The following is a 24568-nucleotide window of genomic DNA, read 5'->3' as shown; positions in this document are numbered from 1 at the left end:
TAAACCTAGCATTTACCCGAAATCTTCACAAGTGCACAAAAGTGTAAAAGCTTGGTCAGTGCCACACTCTTTGTACTAAGCAAGACATTGTAGGTAACCTAAATACCTATCAATAAGGACTTGATTGACTAAGACAGACCTCTGTGCGGTGGAATGTGCTAGGTACATTCAAAGGACAAAAAGCAAGTGGCAGACTGTAGTAGACTGCCCCCCATTTATTATTGATAGAAAATGTAAGTTGAGTATCAGTGTTAGTCAGCTTTCTGTTACTGTAACAAAATACCCTAGGTAAACAACTTAAAGGAGGAAAGATTTATTTTGGTTCACAGTTGAAGAGGTTTCAGTTCATGGTCACTTGGCCCCAACATTTTGAGCCCGTGGCAAGGCAGAACATAATGGTGAGGAATATGTGGTAGAGCCAAGCTGCACACTTCGTATAGCAGGAAGAAAGAGCGGCTGAGGCAGAATTCTAATGTACCCTTCAGGGACACACCCCCAGTGGCCTGCTTCTTCCCATGAGGCTCCATATCCTAAAGTTTCCACCATCTCCCAACAGTGCCATCAACAGGATGAAACGTTCAACACATGAGACTTTGGGGGACATTGAGATCAAACCAAGCCAGTATACCTTATCAAAAATGATTTGGATTAGAAGTATTTCAAGTTTTGTAATATTTGCATAGACTTTACTGGTGTATCTAACCTATCAAGAAATCTAAGGCTTTTGAGCGTCAAGTATAATACTCCAACATGACAGCATTTCAGATTTTCAGATTACAGATGCTCAGTCTGTACATGGCTGGGAAAAACTTAGAGGTACACACTCTTAAGTTACTGTTGACCATCTCTGGGGAGTGGAATTGTGGGCCCTTAACTTTTTGTGCTATTTATCTAATGTTTATTTTTTAAATACTTTGGGGTTTGGAGGTTTTATTGTTTTGGGGGGCGGGTGATGATCAGAAAGAAACTTTTTTTTTTTCTGATGCAAAAGAGTTTTAAATTCTGTGTGACCTGGGAAGCCATCCACAATTTCAAATTTTCCTGTCAGAGCCCAGCTTTTCAAGACGGAACACTCTCTGCAATGGATTGAGCCCCCTATTGGGCCTCTGGCAAGCAGAGCTCACCCACTGCTTTGCTGCAGGCTCCACCCAGCCGGGAGGACTTGGTGGTCTCTTTCTTTCCCATTAGGAGGTTGTGTTTTAAGGAAGCAGGATATCTCAACTTGGCACTATGGACATCTTGGGTCAGATAATTCTTTTGTGAGGGACTGTCCTGTGCTTTGAAGGGTGTTAAAGAGAACCCCTGGCCTCTGCCTCCTGGATGCCAGTGGCACACATGTTCCTTTCCACCTGTTGTAGCAGCCATAGATATCTCTAGATGTCAGCAAATGTCCTACAGTTGGCAAAGTCATCCCTCTTCGAAAATCACTAACCCAAAGCTTCCTCCCTCTCATCTTGCAGAGTACCCAAGCCCCTTTTCTTGAAAAATATAATTAAAAGTTAACACCTGTTAACCAACTGTAAGGTAAAGAAGTGGTTTGGTATCTTGGGAGGAAAGTAAAAATTTGAAAGACCCTTGTAAAGACTGGAGTAGATCATTTTTGGGAAAAAGGAAGATGTTAGTTAGGAGGAAAGTTCGGTACCAGCTTAAGGCCATTTCATTTCTCAACCAACAGTGGAAGCAGAAGTGGGGTGAACTAAACCATCCTTTGTTCAGACGCTCTTTGGCCATAGCCACAGAAAAGCTAGTGATTAGAGTGGAGTATGACTACACGGTTTGCTTAGACTGGCACTGGAGTGAATACAGGGTTATGAAGCCACAGTCCTGGATTCAAATTTTAGTTTGACCTGTCAGGTATGTGACCTTGGGATAATCGTTTCTAGCTTTCTGGGGATTGGAAAGATTAAATGAAACGAATTTCAGTGTACATGGTATGTTGTGAACACTCAAAATCCTGGTTAGGTTGCATCTCACTTGAGTTGACATTAGCATTGAGACTGTCGTGTTAGAGCGAGTTTGGTGTGCTCTGTAGCGGGGAACAGTGTGAGCCTGCTCCTGAAAATAGAGGCTGTGGCCTGAGGACTCATGGCCAGTAGGATTCTCTTGTATTGTAAATCTACTTAAAGTTACTAAGAGTTAAATAAGGAAGTTGCCTAAAACCCAATATTGTAACTGAAGAATAAAATTTTGTCACCACCTTTCAAGTGTCAGTTGTGGCAAGAGATAAAAAGATGTAAAACCATAGGCCCAGCCTAAATCCTTGACAATGACCAGCAGTTCTCAGCTCCATCAGATCCAACACCCTATGTGTAATTAATATTTCATAACACCCCTTTTATAAATCCTGAAGCAAGTCATAGATAATTCATGTATACATAGTTTCAATAAAAACATAATGATCTAGTATAATGGATGAATAAAGAAAAACAAATGTATTTCAATGTAAATGCTGAAGCAGAACAACATTAAAGGCATAAAAAAGCAGTTAGATTCCTGCTCCTGCACAGCTGTAAACGAAGAGCAAGGTCCCAGTGTTACTTTGGCAACTCAAATGCCGTGACTGACAGCAATCGTCATTTTCTAGAATTGGTCAACACCGCTTGGTGAAATTTCAAAACAAACAATTAGAATCTTTGAATTTACTCAGCCTGGGAAATTAAGTGTGTCAATACAAAAAAAAATTTGTTGTTTTTTTATTGTAAAATCAAGTTACCACCTAGTCTTGGATGATCATAAATAGTCCCACCCCACCCCCATTAACAAGAACGTGCAGCAGGATGCGGAGTGATTAGTGGTGAGACTCTTACTCTGCACTGTAGTTGCCGCGTGCAGAGTATCAGTAATACCCCATCAGTGTGACATCCAAAAATGACCCCAGGGGTTTCTAACATGTGCCTGTTCAGAACTGTTGACAGACAAAATGACTCGAGGGACATCGGAGCCCTGAGGAGTGACAGGGTGAAGGACAGGCCTGACTTCCTGTTGGCCTCCCTCCCTCCCTCCCACTCCTGCTGCATGTGAGGCAGTTGCATCCTTGCAACGCTGTGCTCGGACTCTACAGATCTCTCAGATTCTCATCCAGAATCACCTTACAACTGAGAGTGGGTTCAACACGCCGTCAAAGGATCCACGTTGAAAGACTCCTAGCTGTGAAGTACAATAGCATTGGCGTGAGCCACGCCTCTATTGGTTTTTGAAAGAAAATCAAGAAAAACATGCAGCATGATTTCCTGAGGACTTCGTGGTCGCAGTGGAGAGAAGTCCATGGCAGCCCCAGGCCACACGTGATGCCTTGTCTCATTCAGCACACACTAGGCCTATGTCCCGGGTCCTAGCCCCTGGTCCTTCTCCCCTTCGTACTTCCTCATCTGGGACAGAGATGTACTGCCAGGCTCTGGAGAAAAGCCACCTTCTCCTTCAGCCAAAAGAGTGTGAGCCAGCCCTCTTACCTCACCTAAAAAATTAGCACGGTTCTCTCCACAGCCTCCTCTTGCCCTCTCTGGTTCTTCTCTACGTCCTGCTCTAACTGTACCATGCCACTGAACACTCTTGCTCTCTTTAATGGCCATTGCACATGGCCTAGAACCCTCCCTTCCCTCCTCCTCTGGGCTAACTTGTTTTTCTGTTCAGCCTTGATGTCATTCCTCTGTTCATCTTCCCTGACCATCCCCAACCCTGGATAAGGTTTGCCCTCCATGCGCCCCTGTATTCTTCTGTGTTGATTAGTGGTGGCACTGGCCACCCTGCTTTGCCATTGCCTGTTTTTTCAGTGTGCCTGGTATGTTGTGGACACTAAAGGTCCTGGTTAGGTTGCACCTGATTCACAAGGACAAAGGCTTGGAATCAGCCTGAGTTCAAATCCCAGCCCCAATATTTCCTGCTGGTACAATCTTGGGACAAGTTGCATAGTCTTGGAACCTACCTTATAGAGTGGTTGTGAGAATTAAATATGAGTTAAGACATGTGAAGCCCTTGGCATATAGTAAGTGCTTAATAGATACAAGCTCAAAACTGCATATCTGCTAGGTGTGATGGTGCACACCTTTAATCTCAGCAGTTTGGGAGGCTGAGGCAGGCGGATCAGGAGTTCAAAGCCAGCCTCAGCAACAGGAGGCGCTAAGCAACTTAGTGAGACCCTGTCTCTAAATAAAATACAGAATAGGACTGGGGATGTGGCTCAGTGGTCAAGCATCCCTGAGTTCAATCCCCAGTACCCCCACCCCTCAAAAAAAGACTGCATGTCTTTGAGGGCATGTATTGTGTCTTGTTTGCTAATGTTGCTGAGCATGACATCTGGCACACAGTTAAGTAGCCAATCTTTATTGATCACATCAGTAGATGACTATCATCTTTTAATCACTTGCAGATCATCTTGTCTTCTGCTTCCTGTTTTCACAACCGGCAATCTTTAGAAACAGACCTTCTAAAGAAAGAAACCAAATAAGATACAGATTATCTGCCCTGCTGAACAAACCCTACTGTATGGGAATCTCCTTGTTTAAGAAGAGACAAGAATTGGGAGAACTGGATTCGATTCTCTCTGCTACATCTTGCTGTGCAGTTCAAGTTGGGTCACAGCAATTTTATGCATTAGGACAAGAATCAAAAGATTACGGAAGGTAGCTAATAGCCACGATTCAGATGATTCTTGCCGTGTCCTCGTCCATCTCCCACTTTAAAACGGAAACATCGGAAGGAAAAGACAGGGGACAATAACTGGCAGTCACTGTGACATCCCAGCTTCACGGGACCATTCTACAAATAGCTGCAGTTACCTCCTGCATGTGAGGCACCAAGTGCGGGAAAGAAGAAAAGCTAAATTCCCACCCTCTCGAAGTGACATTCTAAAGGGGGAAGACGATTGTAAACAAAGACCCTCACACCTCCCTGGGGCCCCAGAACAGGCCCTTGGCTCAGCGGTTGCTGGAGACCCTTTCTGGGCCAGATGTGCCTGGGATCACCTTCCCATACTCGGCTGGGACTTACGAGGCATGCCTCCTGGGCCTTGCCCCAGCCGACCTGTTCCAGTGTGAAGCATGAGATCATCGCCACCGTGACCCGAAGACCCATTTCCTCCGAGCCATTGCTCAGGCATGACAGAGCTGATGGTCCTGCATGGAAGACTTGGCCACCCACAGTTCTGCTTGGTGAGACAGAGGCAATGACTCTCTGATGAAGTTCTGGTGGCAGGAAGTGTCCCCCTCTGGAGGCAAACACCCAAGTGGCTGCTCCGCTCTGCATGCCCCACCCTGCTCCCGGTTGGGAAACACCCTCCCACCTTCTGGCTCCTGCCCCAGCCTCTGGCCCAGTCAGGGGCCCACTTCCGTGTTTCTGTGACTGGCACTGAGCTTCTTGGTGCCAAAGCACTTACTACTTTTCCTAACTATAATTCTTTCACGACGTAAATAAAAGATGATTATTGTTGAAAGAAAATTTCAGTGTAGCCAGGTAATATCCTTTATCCCACTACCTGGAAATAGTGACTGTGGACAGGTCACTGTAATTCCTAGGACATTTCCTAAATTTGTGAAAATACATTTAAGATGAAAGCGCAAACACAAACGTGTGGTATTCCATGATCTGTACCAGTACACGGTGTCGAAACACCTGGACAGCTAGCTTCTTCCTTTAGCCACCTTGTTTCCAGACAGACTTCAATGGAGAAGGGCTTTGAAAGCATGTCACAAAACTCAGAAACCATAAAGGAAAAGGCGAATGAGTGACTACACATTGTCAAACTTCCATACACTGGAAGCAGTTAAGCAGGATTTAGTTAAGGACAGAAGCTTCATACAGCTTATAACCCTGCTGTTCTCCTTCTAGCTAATTGTTCTAGAGAAACTTCCTCATGTTTGCAAGGAATTGTGAATGCAGACTTTTCACTCAGTGTCATTTGTAATTGCAGGGGGATAAAATGGGGGGAAAAACCCTCAAAGGCCATCCATTAGAACTGGAAATAATTATAGTGCATTTGTGCGATGAAACATTACACAGCAGAGAAAACAAGTGGACTGGAATGATTTTGCCTTCTTTGCCCCATTTTGTCTGTGCAGGGACAGACAACTGGCAAATTGGCAATGTCTGGAAACATTGATGGCTGTCACCCTGGGGGAGGTGGTGAGCTACTTGGCATCTGGAGGGTAGAGGCTGGGCTGCTGCTGAACGTTCTGCAGCCCACAGCACAGCTCGGCAACAGAGAATGACCTGGTCCAACATGTCCGGGGTGCTGGGGTTGAGAAACCCTGAGCCAGATGACTCAGCTGGGCACATCTCACCAACACTTGCGTGAAAAAGGAAGTTGGGTGATCCAGTTCGATACCACACATGCATACCCAGCACAACAGAAAAGCGGGTGTGGGAAGGATACACGCCAACCTGGGTGTGGGTCAGGGAGGGGAACAAAGGGCTTCAGTGGTCAAGAGCAGATGGCTTGGGGTCTAATCCCGGCTGCCTCGCTTACTTGCTGTGTGACTTTGGCAAGATGCTGACTCATTCAGGGCCTCGGTTTTCACGTCTGTAAAGTGGGATGACAGTCATGATAGAACTTTCTACGTGGGGTTGTGTGGGGATTAAATGAACTAACCTTTGTGGAGCACTCAGAACAGCATGCGGCTCATAGTAAGAACTGTTTGTCTATATTTTTGCCACTGCTGTCATCATAATTATTGGTGTCTATAATGTTTTATATTTAAGATAGCGGAAGTGGATGCAGCATGTGTGTGAAAGAGCTCAGTGGTCTACCTGGAAGAGGACCTTTGCCCTCCTGCCATCCCCATCAGCCACACGAACTTCATCCTCAACTTACTCTGTAGGCATTCAGTGAGCCCACCCCAGACATACCCTCCAAACCTGAGATGACCCATCCGGGCATTTTTTCCTGGTTCTTTTTCTTTTCTTTTTTTTTTTTTTTTTTTTTTATAATGCTGGAAACTTCTCTCTGTTCATACAGATGATAAACTCTCCAGTGATAAGTGTGTGCCCCCTTGTCTGTTTCAATTTCTTTCACTAAATTGACAGCTAAGGAGTTATGGGGATAAATGACAGGCACATTTAGTAACATTGCCAAATGGTTCTAAAAGTCTGCGCCATTAACACTCCCACCTGCTGGTGACGGTGATGTTCTGTCTCGCTTTGCCTCCCTAATAGGAGCTTCTCAAGGACAGAAACTGTGACATTGTCTGTCTATCCTCAATGTCTTGACAGCTGCTCAGAAGAATTTGGCGACATGAATGAATGCTTTACAACACGTTGCTCCGTAGGCCAGAGAGCGTAGAGAAAAAATAAGACACTCCTGCCCTCAAGAAACTTACAATCCAGTTGCGTCTGCAAGGTCACTGACGATTCCAAATCACAGGCCTGCAGCTCCTACAGGAGCCTGAGGAGGGAGGAAGCCCCATATAGGGGTGACCCGGCAAGGCCAGCCAGAGGAGCTTCAGAGCCAGCCCAGAGCAATGAGGGTCCTCCCTGTCCTTGGCAAACAGAGAAATGGCGTTCCAGACAGGCAGCACACAGCTCTCGCCAAGGTGAGGTGACAGGGCTGAGTGAGGAGCGCTGGGAGAGGACTGGAATGGAGGACATTTGTGCACAGGCAGGGGAGTTGCCAATGAACAAGAAAGGCCAGCCCTGTCCCACAGGCTGAGAAATTGAGACCTTGTCCTGGAAGCAACGGGGAACTGCAGGGATGGAGAGTGGGTGGGAGGACAGGCTGCCCTCATTAGGAAAATGAATCACCACCTGCTGCCACTGGCCTGCGTGTCACCCCCGAACTGTGCTGCTCCCAAGCTGCCCAGCGGTGCCCCCTCCTTCCAGGGGACCCGGTGATTTAGGAAAGGCGGTGTCCAGCAAATGTGATGGAGTGAGGTCACGCAGGGCCCACGAGGCAGGGGGAAGCTGGAAGGGCCACTCAGCCCCCAGGTTCAGGAGCAGCTGGTGGTATATACCTACTGAAGTTCTTGCTGGTCCCTGCTGCCCTGGCTTTGCATGGGCTGGCAGTGGTGTGCTGGAACTCGCTTGTTGTGACTCTTGAGATGTGATTCTGTGCATCTCTTCTCAACTCCGTGTTCGGGACGCTGAGGTGGTAGAGTGCAGTTGCCCCGGGTGTGGGTATTTATACCACTGCAATTGACGAACACTCTGCACAGGGCTCCCCAACCCCAGAGCCTGTCTTCCAGCACAGCCCTGGCTGCTTCCTCCTGGAAGGAAGATGGATTCAGCTGGGAGATTTGGAGGAGCGCAGAAGGGGAGATTCTCGCTTAAGGAAGCCAGATGGAATCTTCAGAAAAGTGAGCCTACAGCCAAATAATGGAGGCTTCATCAGGAGAATTAATTTCAGATTTCTCAAAGGCAAAGATGCCCTCCACAGCATCATACAGTGCTGCCAAGCATGGTGGCTTCGGTCCTAAGTCTGAGCAAGCCAGCCTCAGCTCCAGTCCCAACTCTCCCTTGCTGTGTGACCTTGGGCAAATCATTTCAACCTCTCTCTGCTTCATTTTTGTTATATGTAAAATGGGGGATACTATTGATCCATCTACAGAGTTCTTAGGATGAATAAATGCTAAGTAGTTAGTGTTCTGTCTACTGTTCGTTCAATATGCATAACAGAAAAACTGATAATCCAGAGAGGTATTCCAGCTTACCTAAGGTCACACAGCAAATCAGAGGCAGAGCTGAAATCAGAGCTCCAAACCCTGCCACAGCAGGCAGCCCTTGACCCTGACAAGGGTATCTCTTGCATGTCTTGACATAGATGTTTCCATAGAAGGGGTTGATCAGCCAGGCCCAGTGGCCTCTGCCCCGTAAAAGAAGGGTCTTGAGGTGGCCTTTCTGACTGGGGCAGGGCACACAAGAGTCCAGGCAGGATCATGACCCATTACTACAGTTTGGCAGGTCATTGGAGCTGGGATGCCTTAGGTACCAAAGTGAGTTTCACACTAGACAGATGCACAGAAAAATTAATAGCATCCATCTGTAAAGCCCCTACCTGCCCTTCAGTCAATCACGAGTATCAGGCACTCTTCCAGGTTCTAGAAATTCAGGATGAACAATGAATTTGGAATGAACATAATTCAGCAATGAACAAAATAGACAAAGCCTCTACCTTCGTCAACCTGGCATTGTAGTAGAGGGGACAGAGGCGCGATAGGTACATAAATAGATATGAAAGTCCTTGAGGGATAGTGAGGCCAGCTAAGGCCTGTGGGGCACAGCTGGTGAGGAGGGGGCCTATGAGCAGTCCCAAAGGATGGGAGGGGGCACCATGCATAATGCCTACCCCCTGCACATGTAATCTCTTTCCACCCTCCTACCTAGGAGCTGGTCTTTTCCCATCTTACTGATGAGGAAGCTCAGAGACATGCACTCACCTGCTCAAGGTCACACAGCTGCATGTCGTGACATGAATTTCAGACTCAGCTGTCTTTTCCTCAGCTACCTCTCTATTGGCTTGCGGGAGTACAAGCACACCCAAAGAGTGTGTGCCGCACAAAGTCTGGGCCCGTGTGTGGGGCAGGCAGTCAAGGCCATGGGGTTGGGAGGGGATGCACAGGCATGGGGGTGAGCCTGGAGTTCACTCTGGAACACTCCTTGATGAGGAAAGGAGGGACGGAGGGAGGGAACGAGAGAGGGAGGGGAATTCTGGAGGAAAAGGGTTCGGCTTGTCCAGAGCTTCAGTGGGAGGCGTGGGCGGCAGGGTGGGCCCAGCTTTGGGATGGAAGTTTGAGGCAGGGTCGTGGTGACGAAGGGGTCTCCCAGCTCAGGTGGTACCCCTGGTTCTTTAACTATCCCACAGAGGTCCAGCCTCGCGCTGGGAGCTGGAGAGCCACACGGTAATAACACCCGTAGGCCTTACCTCAGGCAGCAAGAACAGAGCAAAGCCAAAAAAGTTACAGGACACTGAAACCAGTGTCTCTGCTTCCACGGGCAGGTGGGGTCTGCGCACGCTGCGGACCGCTGCAGCCGAGGAAGCCTGTTGGGTTAGCAGCTCATCAGGCAGGGGACGTCTACTGGCATCAGCTCCGATGGTCACAGCAGGCAAAGCCCGGTTTTCCTGCACTACCACCGAGTGGCGGTTCGCAGGTCTCACAGGCAGGCTGTGCCCTCCAGTGTTGCGGCAGAGCCCAGAAGCCAGTTTCTTCTTTCTGGGTTCTTGCCTGGTGAATTCAAAGAATGAAACCCACAGAGAAAGAGTAAGGGCAAGAGTAGGATTTATCTAAGTGTGAAGAAAAAACTCTCTCAGGGTTGGGGGGGGCCCAATGGGGTGGCCACTAGAATGTGCTGGTCCAGGGGTTTATATTGCACTCGAGTCAACGCAGTTGGTCCAGATTTATGCTAACCCAGGTCTGGAAGAGTGACCACTCTATTGGTGAGCCCTACAATCCCTCCGGAGTGCCCCCGCTGCTCTTCGGGAAGCAGGGGGATGAGGTTGGATGATGCTGGGGGGGTATCCGGGGCTGCAGTGCGTGTGGAGCAGGTGTTGGCACCAGGCCTGGGCCTGGCAGCAGCTGGGTGACAGGCCGGCTCGCCCTGGCCTGCCCCAGCCCTGGCTGGTTGCACCTCAGGCCCCCCCCAGCATGGTGGGCTCTGGGCGGCCTCAGCCTGCGCTGGCTGCCAGTGCTCCTGCCCCCCCCCCCCCCCACCACCACACCGGGGCTGCCACTATGCCACTCCTGGACAAGGCCTTGCCTTCAGTTGAACCCACCAACCAATGACCACACATCCAGACACCTGCAGCAGACCTGATTTCAAACAGGCTCCCCCTACTACCACCTCCTCAGTTCCGCCATTTGGGTCTTCAAACCACCTCTCCCTCACCCCCTCTCGTATCCAGAACAGACACAGTGACCTTTGGTTCACTGATTCACTGAGTATTTATGGAGCAGCCACTGTGATCCAGGCAGGGTGCTGGGGGTCCCACAGCGACAAGAACACTGTCCTCACCCTCCAAGAGTCATGGTGTGAGGGTGGAGAGAGACACCTCACAGGGAATGGGGCAAATTCATTAAAATTGTGATGAAGGCTACCAAGGACAAGGCAGCGGTCACCAGAGAGGAGACTCAGGCGTGGCTGAGGATCCCAGCAGACCTCCTGGCCACCCCATCACGGGATCAGACAGAGGGGGCGGGCCAGGGGCAGGTGCAGGGAGGAGTGGATGGGCGGTGGGGCTGGAGGGTGTGAAGTCTGGCTGAAGTACCTCCTCTGCAGAGCCATCCCTACCCCTGTCCTCCACCAGGGGCTGCTCAAGCTGAGCGCAGGAGGTGGGAGCAAGGGCCAGTGCTGAGAGGAAGGCCCTGTGATTTATAGGGGCTCCTGGGGAAGTGGGGAGTCTTATTTTGTTGGTAGGATGGATGTTCTGCTCAGGCCCTATGCCTGCTGGTCAGTTGGAGCCCCCAAGAAAAGGTCCTGGGGAGAGTACCTCTGGTTTCCAGGAGTCAATAAAGTATCCCCAGGTGCTCCAAGCTGGTCCCGAAGGAACGTTCTGGAGGCTGCTGGAATAGGGGAAGGGGTGGGTGCTGGAGGGAAGAGCTGGAGGCCCGATGGGAGGTGGGGACACATGCTGGCAGGGCCACAAGGGGACCACGGGGAAACTGCTGACTGGGTTGGTGGATTCCCCACTCCTTTGGAAGACACCCCCCCCAACCCCATATCCACAGGGCTCCACCTTCCTCCATCAGGGTTGCTCAGATGTCACCAGAGAGACCATCCCTGACCACCCCATTTAACCAGCACTCACAGCCCTTCTTCCAACACTTACCTGACCTTATTCTCTTCATAGCATTTCATGTCACCTGACCTGGCATCTGATCGAACCATATGAAATTGTTAAATATCAGGTATTTCATGTGATTCTTCCAAACACTGTACAGTTTGCTGATTTTCCTCTGCCTCCCCACTATAGTGCCACGGGGCAGGCGTTTTGTCTGTTCCTTTTCTGTTACATCCCCCGCACCCAGATCAGTCCCTGGCACCCAGTAGACTCTCATAAATAAACGTTGACTGGATGGATGGATGAATCCTTACACTGGGTACTTGGCCAAAAAAAAAAAAAAAAAAAGGAGTTGTAGGTGAGTTGGAGCCCTTCAGGGGGCTGATTCTGCGGTAGAGACAAAACCTCTGGAGGGCTGGTGCCAAGCGGTGGGAGGGCTGGGCAGAGCCGGGCCACTCACAGCCTATCGGGGAAGGAGCACCTGGCAGGCACTGAATCAGGCCCAGCTCCTGTCATCTCTTCGGACTTCATGATGGCCCTGCCATTTCACAGATGAAGAAATTGAGACTTAGGCTACCTAACTTGACCAAGGTCATGCAGCTTAATGAGTCACAGAGCAGCCCACACATGCCATCTTCCTCCTGCATCTCCCTAACTTCTTACAGTTTCCATTGTTCTGTGGCATTTTGGAAGCTCCACAGGAGGACTGGACTCTCTCAGAGCAGGACCAGAGCATGCAGGCTCCCTTGGCCTGTTCTACTCCCACGGAGCCCCAGGTGAGTCGTGGTTTCTCTTCTTTGTGGAGGTCCCTGACAAGTGTGAGAATGTGTGCTGCTGTTTGGGACGGAGATGGCATCTGAGGAGCTGTTGTGTTCCTGAGGCAGATGGAGTCTGGATGGCCTCACAATCACGTGGAGCTTTGTCTTAACCTCTATGAAACTAACCATCAATCCCAAACCATGACCCTGCCTTCCAGAGTCTCATAGCCTAGCTTGGAAGACAGACCTACGATGATAGCCACTTCTTGGCACCTGCTGGGCACCAGGCAATCTGGTTGGTGCTTAAATGCACAGACTCGGGGGCCAGATATCAGGTTTGAAAACCATGTCCACCACCTTCTCAGTCATACGTGACCTTAGGCAAATTACTCTCTGGGTCTCAGTCTCTTCATCTGGACTTGGGAATAATAATATCAGAACAGACCAAAGCAGCCCTGACATGTGTGAGCTCCCAGGTCCTCTCAGTCAGCCATGGTGGCTTGGAGCTGGCCTGTCATAGCACAGTACTGGTCCCGTCTGTGCCCACACAGTTTCATAAGCATCAACATCCGACAAGGCCATCTGTCACCAAGATGGATCAAGACAAAAACCAGACTGCTCCATAATTATGTATCTAAACAGAGACAAAACATGAATACTGTCCAAACACAAAAATGACCAAACATTCCCATTATATGGCTAATCTGAGTAAAAGCCAACTTTTTTTTTTTGGTACTGGGGATTGAACCCGGGCCACTTTACCACTGAGCTACATCCCTAGTTCTTTTTATTTTAAGACAGGGTCTTGCTTAGTTGCTGAAGCTGGTCTCAAACTTGCAATCCTCTGCCTCAGCCTCCAGAATCACTGGGATTATAAGCGTGAGCTGTAAAAAAAAAGCTGCTTCTTTCCCAGCTAAAGTTTCAGTCTCTTTCTAGACTGCCCTCTTTAGGCAAGATTTATTAAGATGCCCAGTCACAGAATTACCTCCACTTCTTGACAGCATCTCCCCCAAATTCCCTACAGCCCAAACCTTCTAAAATCTTCCCAACACCCTCTTTCTGAGATCCCCACAGCACATGCTTGCCCTCGCTGCAATGCGTAACACTCAGCGTGTTCACCCATGGGTGCATTTCTGGCTGGAGGCATTGAAAGCCCTTATCTGACTATTGTGAGGACAAGTAAGCACAGCTTACACTTGGAATGCTGCCTTCCTTAGTCTCTAAATACACAAATGTTTCTACTTACGATTTGTCTACCTTACAATGATATAAAAATGGCATGTATTCAACAGCAACCATATTCTACATTTTGATTTTTTTTTTTTTAACCTCAGGCTAGTGACATGCAGTATAATCTCTCAATATGCTGGGCAGCAGCAGTGACCCACAGCTCCCAGTCTGCCCTGCCATCATGAGGCTCTACACCAAAGTTGGTCTCCTAAGCCCCACCTCTACATTGTAGGGCAGAAACCAACAGGCAGTGTCTGGGGAGGAGAGGAACCAAGGAGCCTTGGAGCACAAGGAGAAGAGCCCAGGGCTTGGGGATGCAGGGATTCCAAGATGTCCTCAGCAACCTTCCTCCTCCTTCTGGTCCATTCCTGACTTAGTTGATTGGATTCTAAGGCCCTTCCCTCCAAGACTGCCAAGCTGCTGAGTAAACACAGGCCCAGCAAGGCCAAGGTGGGGGGCAGTGTCAGCAGTCTGTGGCCTGAGTCACTTCCTGACCCTTGCTCAGGAGGTGACCAGAGCCACAGCCAGAGTAGCCAGCTGGTGCCCTGGAAGGACGGCACCTGCCTGGGCTGCACAGCTCCCCCAGTATTCCTCACCTTCCCGGGCTCCTCTGCCACACCAGAGACAGACTTTGACCTCAGTCCAGTGTCTGGTCCAAATGCCAGCCTCTTTTCCTACTGGAACCTTTACCTGGGGAAAACAAAACAAAGGAACGAACAAAACGCCTGAGTTTCTTTGGACAACTTTCTCTTGTCTGCGCCCAGTGCTATGCTAAAATCAGACTTCTAGAATGCCACCCTAACTTCAGACTCAGGGCTTCTTCCACTGAGGCCACCAACGCAAAGGACCCAAACTCCTGCAGCACTCCCAGGCATGTCACCCCTTGCCTTTTCTTCCCAAGATGTCTCAGGGCCGTTGTAGAAGATGGGGCAGGGAAAAGGGGTAGGGAATGTGTCAGATATACCAGGCGGTGTACTGAGGGAAACATGGTTTGGCCAGTAGACACAGCCTTACGAAGTGGGCGAGGCAGATTATTAAACGCAGGTCATTTCCTTTAAGGAGCAGTGCCTCTCCCCTTGGAGATACTGCATGTCCTAGAAGCCTAGAGTCGGGCTCCGGAATCAGCCTGTACCAGCTTCTTCCCTCAGCTCTGCCCCATCCGTGTGACCTTGGGCAAACTATTTAACCCCTTGGTACCTCAGGTGCCTCATCTCTAAAGTAAGGATAATCACAGTACTGACTCACAGGCCTCTTACCATGGATGAGTTATATATGTATAACACTTAAAATAATGACTGGCACATGGCAAACACAAGTGTTTATTAAGTAAATATTTTTTTACAGCAAATGGGCTGTTTCTTCCTTTCATTCTCCATACATTTATTGATATTCTGTTCTGTGCCAGAGATGAAGACAGATTCCCTGTCCACAATACCTTTTGGGCATTTCTAGGGGATCCTGCACCCCACCCCCACCCCCACATGGTCCTTATAGGACCTATATAGTCCTATATAGCCACAGGACTATATAGGAGGCGTTGTGGCACAGGACTAGGGGGCTGCAGACTCCCTAGTGCAGATCCCCAGCTTGCTCTAAGCATCCAGCAATTTCCTTTCCTATTTAAGACGCTGTTTTTCCCTCTAACAAATGAAGCAAGTAGTCCCTGCCTCTTCCACAGTCCCGCCCCAGGCCAGAGAGGAATTGGACAAGTCCACTAGTCATTCAAAGCATTTCTAGTCATTTTCTGCCCCTCACTCTGTTCCCCAGAGGACCTTGTGATTTAATGTGAAAACAGAATTTGGCGGGGGAGGGGGCATCACAAGTAACTAGACACACAGGTGGTGGATGGCTCTGGTTTGTCATTGTGCTCATGGGGCATTAGGAAGCCAACAAAATCTGGGTTTCAAAACTGGAAATTTGTACCTGTGTGAACATTTGGTATAAAATTAGTGCTGTTAATTTTAGATGTAAGAACGATATAGGTGATTATTGATTTTTCTTAAATCTTTATCGTTCAGAGAATTTTAAAAATCATGGATGAGAGCTGGGGTTGTAGCTCAGTGTCAGGGCGCTTGCCTAGCACGTGTGAGGCACTGGGTTCCATCCTCAGCACCATATAAAATAAATGAATGTATAAAAAATACGGATGAAATGATGCCTGGGTCTTGCTTCAAAATAATGTGACGGGGGAGGAATGTGAATGAAATAAAATTGACGACGAGGACAACGAGTTGATGTAATTGCTGAAGCTGAAGAACAGTGTCATGGGTCATTAGAACCCCATTATCTGTAGGGTTGTTTTCCCAAAGCGCCTTCGAGACTCCCGAGCGGCGCTTCCTGCAGAGACCAGGGCTGGAGGGAGCTCTGGGGGGCTTCCCTAGGTCTCATCAGCTCCCGCCGCGGCCGCGCACCTGCCGGGGCCTCGGGGCCTCCGGGCCACACACTCTGCGTGCTGGGCGGAAATGTGGGCGCGCGGGGCCAGGCAGGCCCGGGCGTGGCGGCGCTCGGCGCACCTGGGCGAGCCGGCAGGTGGACGCGTCGCCGACGGGTGCCCCCGCCCCGGCGCGGGGGAGGAGCGGGCGGCGCGGGGCGGGATCGGCCGGGACCTCGGGCGGGCTGGGGCGCTGGGATCCCGGCGGCAGCGAGCGCAGCCGCCGCGCTGGGGCCGCCGACACTGGGTGCCCGGGATGAGCCTCACCCGGAAAAAGGGCTTCTACAAGCAGGACGTCAACAAGACCGCCTGGGAGCTGCCCAAGACCTACCTGTCCCCGACGCACGTCGGCAGCGGGGCCTATGGCGCCGTGTGGTGAGACCCCCGGGCCTGTGCGGCCGCTGGGGGGCGCGGGGGGCGCCTCACGTCCCTGAGGACGCCGGGCGGGCGCCCACGCTCCTCCAGCCGGCCCTGGCGGGCGCCCTGCGCGCCTCTGCCCTCCCAGACCGCCCTCGGCTGTCCCCTTCTCAGCACCCCCACCCCAGGACCCCAAGGTCCGGTACCCTCCCAGGGGCTTTTCCCGAAGCCGGGAGGAGGAACTCGGCAGGACGGGGAAGGAGAGCGAAGCCTCAGGCTGCGGCACAAGCTGGCTCAAGGCCACCGCAGGCACAGGGGTGACTGTGTGGGATCTCTGTGGGTTGGAGGAGGACTGGATCTGGTTCTCCAGGCCCTAATCTTATAAAGGGCTCCATAGTTCACAGGACAGATCCCCATCGTTGCAGTTGAGTCCACTGAGGTCCCAAGAGGGGAAGGAACTTGCCAAATTGCATAGAGAAATTCCTGCCCTGCCCCGAATCCTGTAGGCATAAGAACGTTTCTGCCTCTGGTGTTTTGCCCTCCGCACCCCCTTTCCACCATCCCCCCCCGCAGCTTCCGGCTGCCCTCCAAGTTGTGGGTGATGAGCATTGGATCCTCCTATGTCGGGAGGTGCAGGGGTGAGGGTGGCCTAGGAGATACCAGCCAGGATCTGGAGTAAGTACTACCCAGGAGGAAACCCGCTGCCTGCTGACCTTCCTGTGCCCCTGCAGCTCCGCCATCGACAAGCGGACAGGGGAGAAGGTGGCCATCAAGAAGCTGAGCAGGCCTTTCCAGTCTGAGATCTTCGCTAAGCGGGCTTATCGAGAGCTCCTGCTGCTGAAGCACATGCAGCATGAGAACGTAGGCTGAGCCTGGGTGGTGGGAAGGCAGGGAGGGAGGCCCCAGAGGGCCCTGCCAGGGGCCCTGGAGTGACTCTGATAACAACAGTGATATATCCTTACTGAGCACTGACTGTGCTGTATGCACTGTTGTAAGATCTTTGCATGAACTGACTTGTATAATCCTTTCCATAGCACACAAGATAAATAGTTGTGCCCCCATGTCACAGATGGGGAAATTGAGGGACAGAAATTCTCCCAGCTTATGTGGTTAATCAGTAGCAGAGCTGGGATTTGAATCCAGCCAACCAGACTGAGTGTGTGACCACAGGGCAATCCTATCTGATAGAAACGACCAAAAAATCTGATGGCCCAGCTCTGGACCTGGCAACAAGTCTTCACTCCACAATACCTAGATTGGAGGGCAAATATTTCATATAGTGATTGCCAAATATTTTGTACATTTTGAGTCCCATCCTTTTCAGCAAACCCCTCCTCTGTGGCCTTCAATCCAGGTGATCTTGCCTCTGACTCTGAACCAGCCCTGTGGCAGGCAAGGACAGATGTGGCTGGAGACCCAAGGTGGAGATCAGGGGCCTGCTGGCTAAGAGGCCCTTCCCCCTTCCCTCCGTTTCCCCTCTTAACCCTCGTGGTTTTGAGTCGAGAGTGGTTTTGTGCCACTTGTCCCAAACACCAGGTGTGGAAGCAAACGCTTCATTCTTCTCCCCACTCCCTTTTCCCCAGCCTGACTCTCCATCACGGTTTATCACGGGCTCCCTCCCAAATGGGGGGATTTGCCCCTTTTACTGCTTCCAAGCATTTTGGGGACCTGCTTCTTGCTCAAGGTAGTGTATTGTGACAGGATGAGTGCTCTTGTGACTGCGGCCTATGCGGAGTGGAGAGGAGGGGGCAGTGGCTGTCCAGTCCTCACTGGCAACTTCTTTCCCAGGTCATTGGGCTCCTGGATGTCTTCACCCCAGCCTCCTCCCTGCGCAACTTCCATGACTTGTGAGTAAGGCTGTACTGAGTTCTGGGCAACTGCAAGGTCTTGCTTGCCACTCAGGAGTAAATTGGTCTTTCCTGGGTGGAGGGCCTCCTGCCCTGGCAGTCCCTGTGCCTGCGGGCTGTCAAGGTGAGGTTCTCTCTGGAAAGGTAGCCGCAGCCCAGAGTGAAGAGAAAGACAGTAAGAAAGAGGTGGGAGGGACCTCATGGGTACCTGCCTGGCAGGGAGCTGTCTGCGCAGTTACTTTGCTTGTTACCTAGTTTTACCACCACAAAGACATCCCTGCCAGTCCCCACAGTGTTTGCACTGGCTCCCTTTACCATTTCTCCAGGGGCCTAGATGTAACTCTGGACCATAGGCTTTTTTTCTAGCATGAAGTGAAGATTAGGTACCCTTGGCTGCCTCTGGGGTATTTGACAGTTATACAGAACCAGGACATTTAATTGCTAAGTGTCTGGCTCTGCAAGTGCAGTGCCTGAAAGAGACAGGACTGTTTGGACAATACTGAGATGTTCAGGATGCAGGTGGAGGCCAGTAACTGGTTTGGCCAACCTTTGAGTCCAGAGTCAATTCCACAGGCAGCCACAAGTCCAAGGAGGTTTTGAGCAGGACAGTGATGTGGTCAGATTCCATTCTGGGGATGCACTCAAGCAGCAGCAGAAAAGATCCAGGAGCACCTCCAGGAAGGAGGGAAGCACGGAGGCCCGTGCAACAGACCTGGATCTACAGGAGGGAATGGGATGCTGATGGCAGACCTGCACTAGAAGAATATCGTGTCCTTTGGGGTGCAGGAGCCAAGTGAGGAGGTGTAGGTAGGGAGATGCCTGGGCTCCTGCTTGGAATACAAGGCAGAGGAAGAACAGACCTTGGGGGAAAGATAATGAACTTCACTTTGGACACTTCACTTTTATAGAGCCTTGAACATTCAAGCATTTAATCAGCAGTTGCAAATAAATATGAACCTCAGGAGAGGTTCAGGGCTAATTATATAGATTGGGCTAGTGACATGAATTTGGGTTGGAATAATCACCTTTGGATGGTAGTTGAAGCCCAAGAGCAGGTAATTGTAAGACATGATATGAAAATGTGATTCAGAGCCACATTAGAGGGAAGGTAGAGAAGGATGAGCAGATGAAAATAGAGCTCATCAGCTGGGCTCGGTGGCAGACACCTGTAATCCTAGCAGCTGGGGAGCCTAAGGAAGGAGGATCATGAGTTCAAAGCCAGCCTCAACAACTTAGCAAGGCCCTAAGCAACTTAGTGAGACCCTGTCTCAAAATAAAACTTGAGCATGCCTGTAATGCCAGCGGCTCTGGAGGCTGAGACAGGAGGACTGAGAGTTCAAAGCCAGCCTCAGCAAAAGCGAGGCACTAAGCGACTCAGTGAGACCCTGTCTCTAAATAAAATAACAAAATAGGGCTGGGGTTGTGGCTCAGTGGTCAAGTGCCCCTGAGTTCAATTTCCAGTACCTAAATAAATAAATCATGGAAAAGGCTGGGGATATGGCTCAGTGGTGTTCAGTGCCCCTGGGTTCACTCTCTGGCACCAAAAAAAAAAAAAAAAAAAAAAAAAAGGAAGAAAAGAAAACATATAACTGATCAGAGAAAGAGGGAGTTGGCAGAGAATTTTCAGTGAGTATTGGACTTTGTGAAAGGACAAACAGGAAAAGGAGCCTGGTGTGTTTGTGGGGTGGCTGCTGAGCAGAGCAGCCACAAGGGGGAGCAGAAGCCGGGTGGTCAGGGAATGGTGTGGATGTTGTGGTGTCAAGGAGTGTGGAACATCCTTACTAGAAGTTTGGTGGCAAGGGAGGGAGAAGCAGTGGTCACTTAAAGAAGCAAAGTTGCAAAACTTCAACTTTGTGAGCCAGAAGAAAGGACCAGGGTCTGTGCAGAAGTGAAGGACAATATGGTGTGTGGAACAGGGTGCTGGGGAGCAGGGGCTATGGTCAGGCAGAAGAAGGCTTCAAGAATTCATGCCCTTGGAGATGGCATCTGCCATGTCCGTTTTTCGAAAATATTTCTTTTACAATCTGTTGTCTTTTTGTTCTGGAATTTTGCTGCTACTGCCTTGAGTAACAGTTACATTTTGCTGATCATAACCTGTTTTGCAATCCCACAAGAAGGTGTAACACCCCAGCCACCTTCTTCTTCCACCTTCCTGAAAATTGTATTATTTCCTTCTTGGAAGGGCAGACATTTGTTAGTAGTGCCAGCTCAGCTGGGCATGACCCCCTGAGGGAGAAGACATTTGGACAGAAACAGAAGGAAGTACTGACAGATGCCTCTGGTTCACAGCTGAGGTTTGCTGTCGGGTGTGGAGGAGGCAAGGAGAGGGCGCCTTTGAAGAGCGGGAGCACAGCCCCATTTAGTTTTCCTGAGCAGGCTTCAACGTCAGTGTTTACCCTGAGCTCTGCCAACTGGGCAGCCTGCCACAGGGATGGTGGAAGCCAGGAGCCCTGAGGCCCATGTGAGCCTGGTTCTTCTTACGCCTTCTTGCCTGAGATCATCTCTAAGGCTCTGTACTGTCCCCACCACTGTGTCCCACCTCTGAGCTCAGAATGGGGGGCTGGAGCTGTGCCAAGAAGTCCTTGTGCCTTCCAGCTACCTGGTGATGCCCTTCATGCAGACAGACCTGCAGAAGATCATGGGGATGGAGTTCAGCGAGGAGAAGATCCAGTACCTGGTGTATCAGATGCTCAAAGGCCTTAAGGTGGGTGGGGGCTACGGAGACGGCAGGGGGCGTGCCTTGGTGTTGAGAGCCAAGGTTCGGGAAGGCTGGAGGGAGCACAGCGTGATGGGCCAAAGGAGCGGCCTGCGGAGCCAGCATGGAAGCCAGAGTGCAGGACTCACCTTTGTCTCTTTCTCCCACTTAGTACATCCACTCAGCTGGGGTTGTCCACAGGGTGAGTGCTTTCTCTGCTTTGATTGTCAGGGGCCCTTGAGTCACCCCTGGAAGAGCGGGGTCCTTTAGAAACCAGGGAGTTGGGAGAGGTGGGGAGAGAGGAGGATTTTTAGGAGCACAGAATTCGGATTCTTCAGACCCAACCTTGGCCTGGGAAGGCCTGTATGGCAGAATTGTGTTCTGCGGAATTTGGGGGGGAATTGTTAGAAAACGAGGAGCCCTGAGCTGAGGTTTCAGGCTCCAGGGACCAATCAGGACATTGTAGAGCTGGATGGATCCCTAGAGAACACTGAGTGTAACTCTCATTTTACACATGAGGAAATAAGAGACCAGAGAGGGCCAGGGTAAGGTCACAGTGCTGGGGGGCGGCAGAACCAGAAGGAGCTCTGTCTCTGTCTCTCAGCCCAGTGCTCACTCTCTATCCTCCCACCCAGGATCTAAAGCCAGGCAACCTGGCAGTGAACGAGGACTGTGAGCTGAAGGTGAGTGGGCCACGGGCAGGCCCAGCCTGGGTGGGGGTGGGCCTTTTCTTGCAGGAGCCCCTCAGAGCTGCTCCAGAGCTCCTGCTCTGCCAGCTCCTTCTTCCTGTGTCCCTTGAGCCTTAGATCCTGGATTTTGGGCTGGCACGGCATGCGGATGCTGAGATGACTGGCTATGTGGTGACCCGTTGGTACCGGGCCCCTGAAGTAATCCTCAGCTGGATGCATTATAACCAGACTGGTCAGTTGTTGGCCTCTGGGGAGTGGGTTGAGCCTGGCCTGCTCTGGCAGCTTCCCTGAGGTCATCTGGTTACTCTCTGTGACTGATCGCAGGGTCTGGTCAGACGGGCCAGGTGACACTCCCTTCCTCCCTCTGCAGTGGACATCTGGTCTGTTGGCTGCATCATGGCAGAAATGCTGACTGGGAAAACTCTGTTCAAGGGGAAAGATTGTATCCTTTGCTGGAAACACCAGACTCTATCCAGGGACCATTCCTTCAACACACACTTTATTTCAATAATTGTCTTTCTTAGTGCAAAAGTGACACACACTCCCTGTAGAAGAATTTTAAGATTCTGATGAGCAAAACAATGAAAATGAGTCCCTTAAATTCCACTACCATGTAGAGGATGCATCACGCATTGGCACCACACACACACTGGTGGAGCTTTGCAGGCACAGGGCACATAGAGTCTATACTGCTCAGCTGGCAGTGCCAGGGTCAAGGGAGATGACAAGGAACCAGGGTGGCTGAGTAGGACGAGGGTTAGGAAGTCCACGTGCTCTGGCAGCACTTGTCACAGGGACCCTCCTTCCTGGCCTGGCTGGTCTGGAGGACCTCCAGAGAGTCTGAAGGCTGAGCCTCCTATCCTGAGAGCAGGAAGTGGTCAGGCAGGTCTGGAGCCTGCACCATGGCCACAGTGCCCAGGTGTAGTGATGGGGCCACAGGGTGGGAGGCTCCGATGCACCAGCAGAGAGTGAGACTGCACCTTAACCACTGCCAAGACCTGGACCAGTTGACGCAGATCCTGAAAGTGACCGGGGTGCCAGGTGCAGAGTTTGTGCAGAAGCTGAATGACAAAGCGGTGGGTAGCAAATGGCCTGAGCTGGCCTAGGCTGTGCTTTGTTGACCTGGGGGCCAGGCAGGCCAGGGGCCTTTGGGGTGAGGACTCGCCTATGCCTCCCTTAAATGTCCTTCCCTGTCAGGTGTTCTTGCCACCTTGGTCTCTCACCTGAACCTTTAGCCCTGCTCTGGGACTTCCTGAAATCCCTGCTTGGTACCCTGAGTCCTGAGTCCTGAGGAATTTGATGCTTTTCTGTCTTCTAGGCCAAATCCTACATCCAGGCCCTACCACAGAGCCCCAAGAAGGACTTCACTCAGCTCTTTCCAAGTGCCAGCCCTCAGGGTGAGCCTTGGGCTTGTTCCCCGGGGGCCTCCCAGTCCATCCCTGCAGGTGGGCTCTCCCAGGCCTGGGGCATGAGGCTCACAGCCCTGTTGATGCAGCCACAGACCTGCTGGAGAAGATGCTGGAGCTGGATGTGGACAAGCGTCTGACAGCCTCACAGGCCCTCGCCCACCCCTTCTTTGAACCTTTCCGGGATCCTGAGGAGGAGACTGAGGCCCAGCAGCCATTCGATGATTCCTTAGAACACCAGAAACTCACAGTGGATGAATGGAAGCGTAAGAGCCGGGATCCAGCTCCTCCCTCTGCCTTCAGCCTCTCCTTGTTTTCATGCCTGGCCTCTGGTGGCCCCATGTGCCACCCCAAGACTCCTGCCCACTTCCCTCCAAGTGGATATTATCTCCTGTGTGTTTTCTCTTTGGACTGATCTCTTGCCCCACGCTGTCTGTGGGGGTGGGCTCCCTCCTTGGCACCTTCCTACTCACCTTAAAGCACCTGTCTTTCACAGAGCACATCTACAAGGAGATTGCAAACTTCAGCCCCATTGCCCGGAAGGACTCGCGGCGTCGGAGTGGCATGAGGCTGCAGTGACTTCCAGCCAGGCCCCTGGATGAGCCCAGGGACTGCCACATGGCACCACCAACCAGACACTGCCCCAGGACCAATATTTAGTTGTCACTACTAAAGTCTCAACCCTTCTCAGATTATAGCCTCTCAAGTAGAGGACAGAAGTGCCTTCCCCTGGCATAGGAATGGGGCCAAGGAGATAATTCAGAGGTGTTGGTGGGGAGGAAATAACTCTGATCAAAACGAGTTGCATTAAAATGCCTGGGGAGATCACCTGAGTGTGGGGTCCTTTCCTTTCCAGCTCTAGGGAAGCTGAGAGGGTTGGGCTGAGTCAGACCATGGATCAATGGCCATGATGGTGTATCAGTTTCTTAGAGCTGCTGTAACAAACAACCATAAACTAGGAGGCTTAAAACAACAGAAATTTTATTCTGTCACAATTCTGGAGACCAGAAGTCCAAGATTAAGGTATTGTTGGGACCAAGATCTCTCAGAAGATTCTAGAAAATAATCCTTCCTTGCTTTTTTTAGTTGCTGGTGGCTCTGGGCAATCCTTGGCCTTTTGTGGCTGTGGCTGTGGCTACATCCCTCCAACCTCTCCAGCGTGTTCACGTGGTTGTTTCTGTGCCTCTTTCTGTCTGTCTCTGACATAAGAATACCTGTCATTTTTTAGGCACATCCTAATCCAACATGCTCTCATCTTGATCTTAATTATGTCTGTGAAGAGTATTCTGAGGTTCCAGGGGGATATGAATTCTGGGGGGACAACATTCAGCCCCCTCCTGGGCCCTGTGCTCAGGCCTTGTGCTCTGTATGGAGCCAAGTGTGTTTGGCTGCTAAAGGAAGAGCGTTGTGGGGGGATCTGCAGCTGGCGAGGCGTTGCATCCAGGTTATTTTGG

The 24568-nt window shown here is 50.9% G+C and overlaps 2 protein-coding genes across 5 annotated transcripts; one reads left to right on the top strand and one right to left on the bottom strand.

Annotated features, from left to right (window-relative positions):
- Window positions 1-3589: 3589 nt before the first annotated feature.
- LOC306665573 (uncharacterized protein) lies at window positions 3590-13114 on the bottom strand. Of its 4 annotated transcripts, XM_079147197.1 has the most exons (6): window positions 11750-13114; window positions 11411-11483; window positions 9848-10148; window positions 6376-8288; window positions 5537-5668; window positions 3590-5203 (listed from the first exon to the last, which is right to left on the bottom strand). In XM_079147197.1, the coding sequence occupies exons 1-4, from the start codon at window positions 11766-11768 to the stop codon at window positions 8253-8255; spliced, it is 429 nt and encodes a 142-aa protein (XP_079003323.1). In that variant the 5' UTR covers window positions 11769-13114; the 3' UTR covers window positions 3590-5203; window positions 5537-5668; window positions 6376-8252. The 4 variants fall into 4 exon arrangements, 2 of the variants coding, with proteins under 2 accessions (XP_079003323.1, XP_079003322.1); XM_079147196.1 differs by having other exon boundaries at window positions 5537-8288; XR_013765075.1 differs by lacking the exons at window positions 9848-10148; window positions 11411-11483; window positions 11750-13114 and having other exon boundaries at window positions 5537-5748; window positions 6368-8617.
- A 3150-nt stretch (window positions 13115-16264) lies between these two features.
- MAPK13 (mitogen-activated protein kinase 13) lies at window positions 16265-23942 on the top strand. The gene is made up of 12 exons (XM_079149073.1): window positions 16265-16495; window positions 17209-17338; window positions 18266-18324; window positions 20920-21028; window positions 21192-21221; window positions 21655-21702; window positions 21826-21940; window positions 22079-22150; window positions 22705-22784; window positions 23027-23105; window positions 23204-23380; window positions 23611-23942. Exons 1-12 carry the CDS (start codon window positions 16377-16379, stop codon window positions 23691-23693), a joined length of 1101 nt encoding a protein of 366 aa, XP_079005199.1. The 5' UTR covers window positions 16265-16376; the 3' UTR covers window positions 23694-23942.
- The last annotated feature ends 626 nt before the right edge of the window (window positions 23943-24568 follow it).

Source organism: Sciurus vulgaris, assembly GCF_902686455.1.
Source record: "Sciurus vulgaris genome assembly, chromosome: 7".
NCBI lineage: Eukaryota > Metazoa > Chordata > Mammalia > Rodentia > Sciuridae > Sciurus > Sciurus vulgaris.
This window is presented reverse-complemented; position numbering and strand designations above follow the sequence as displayed.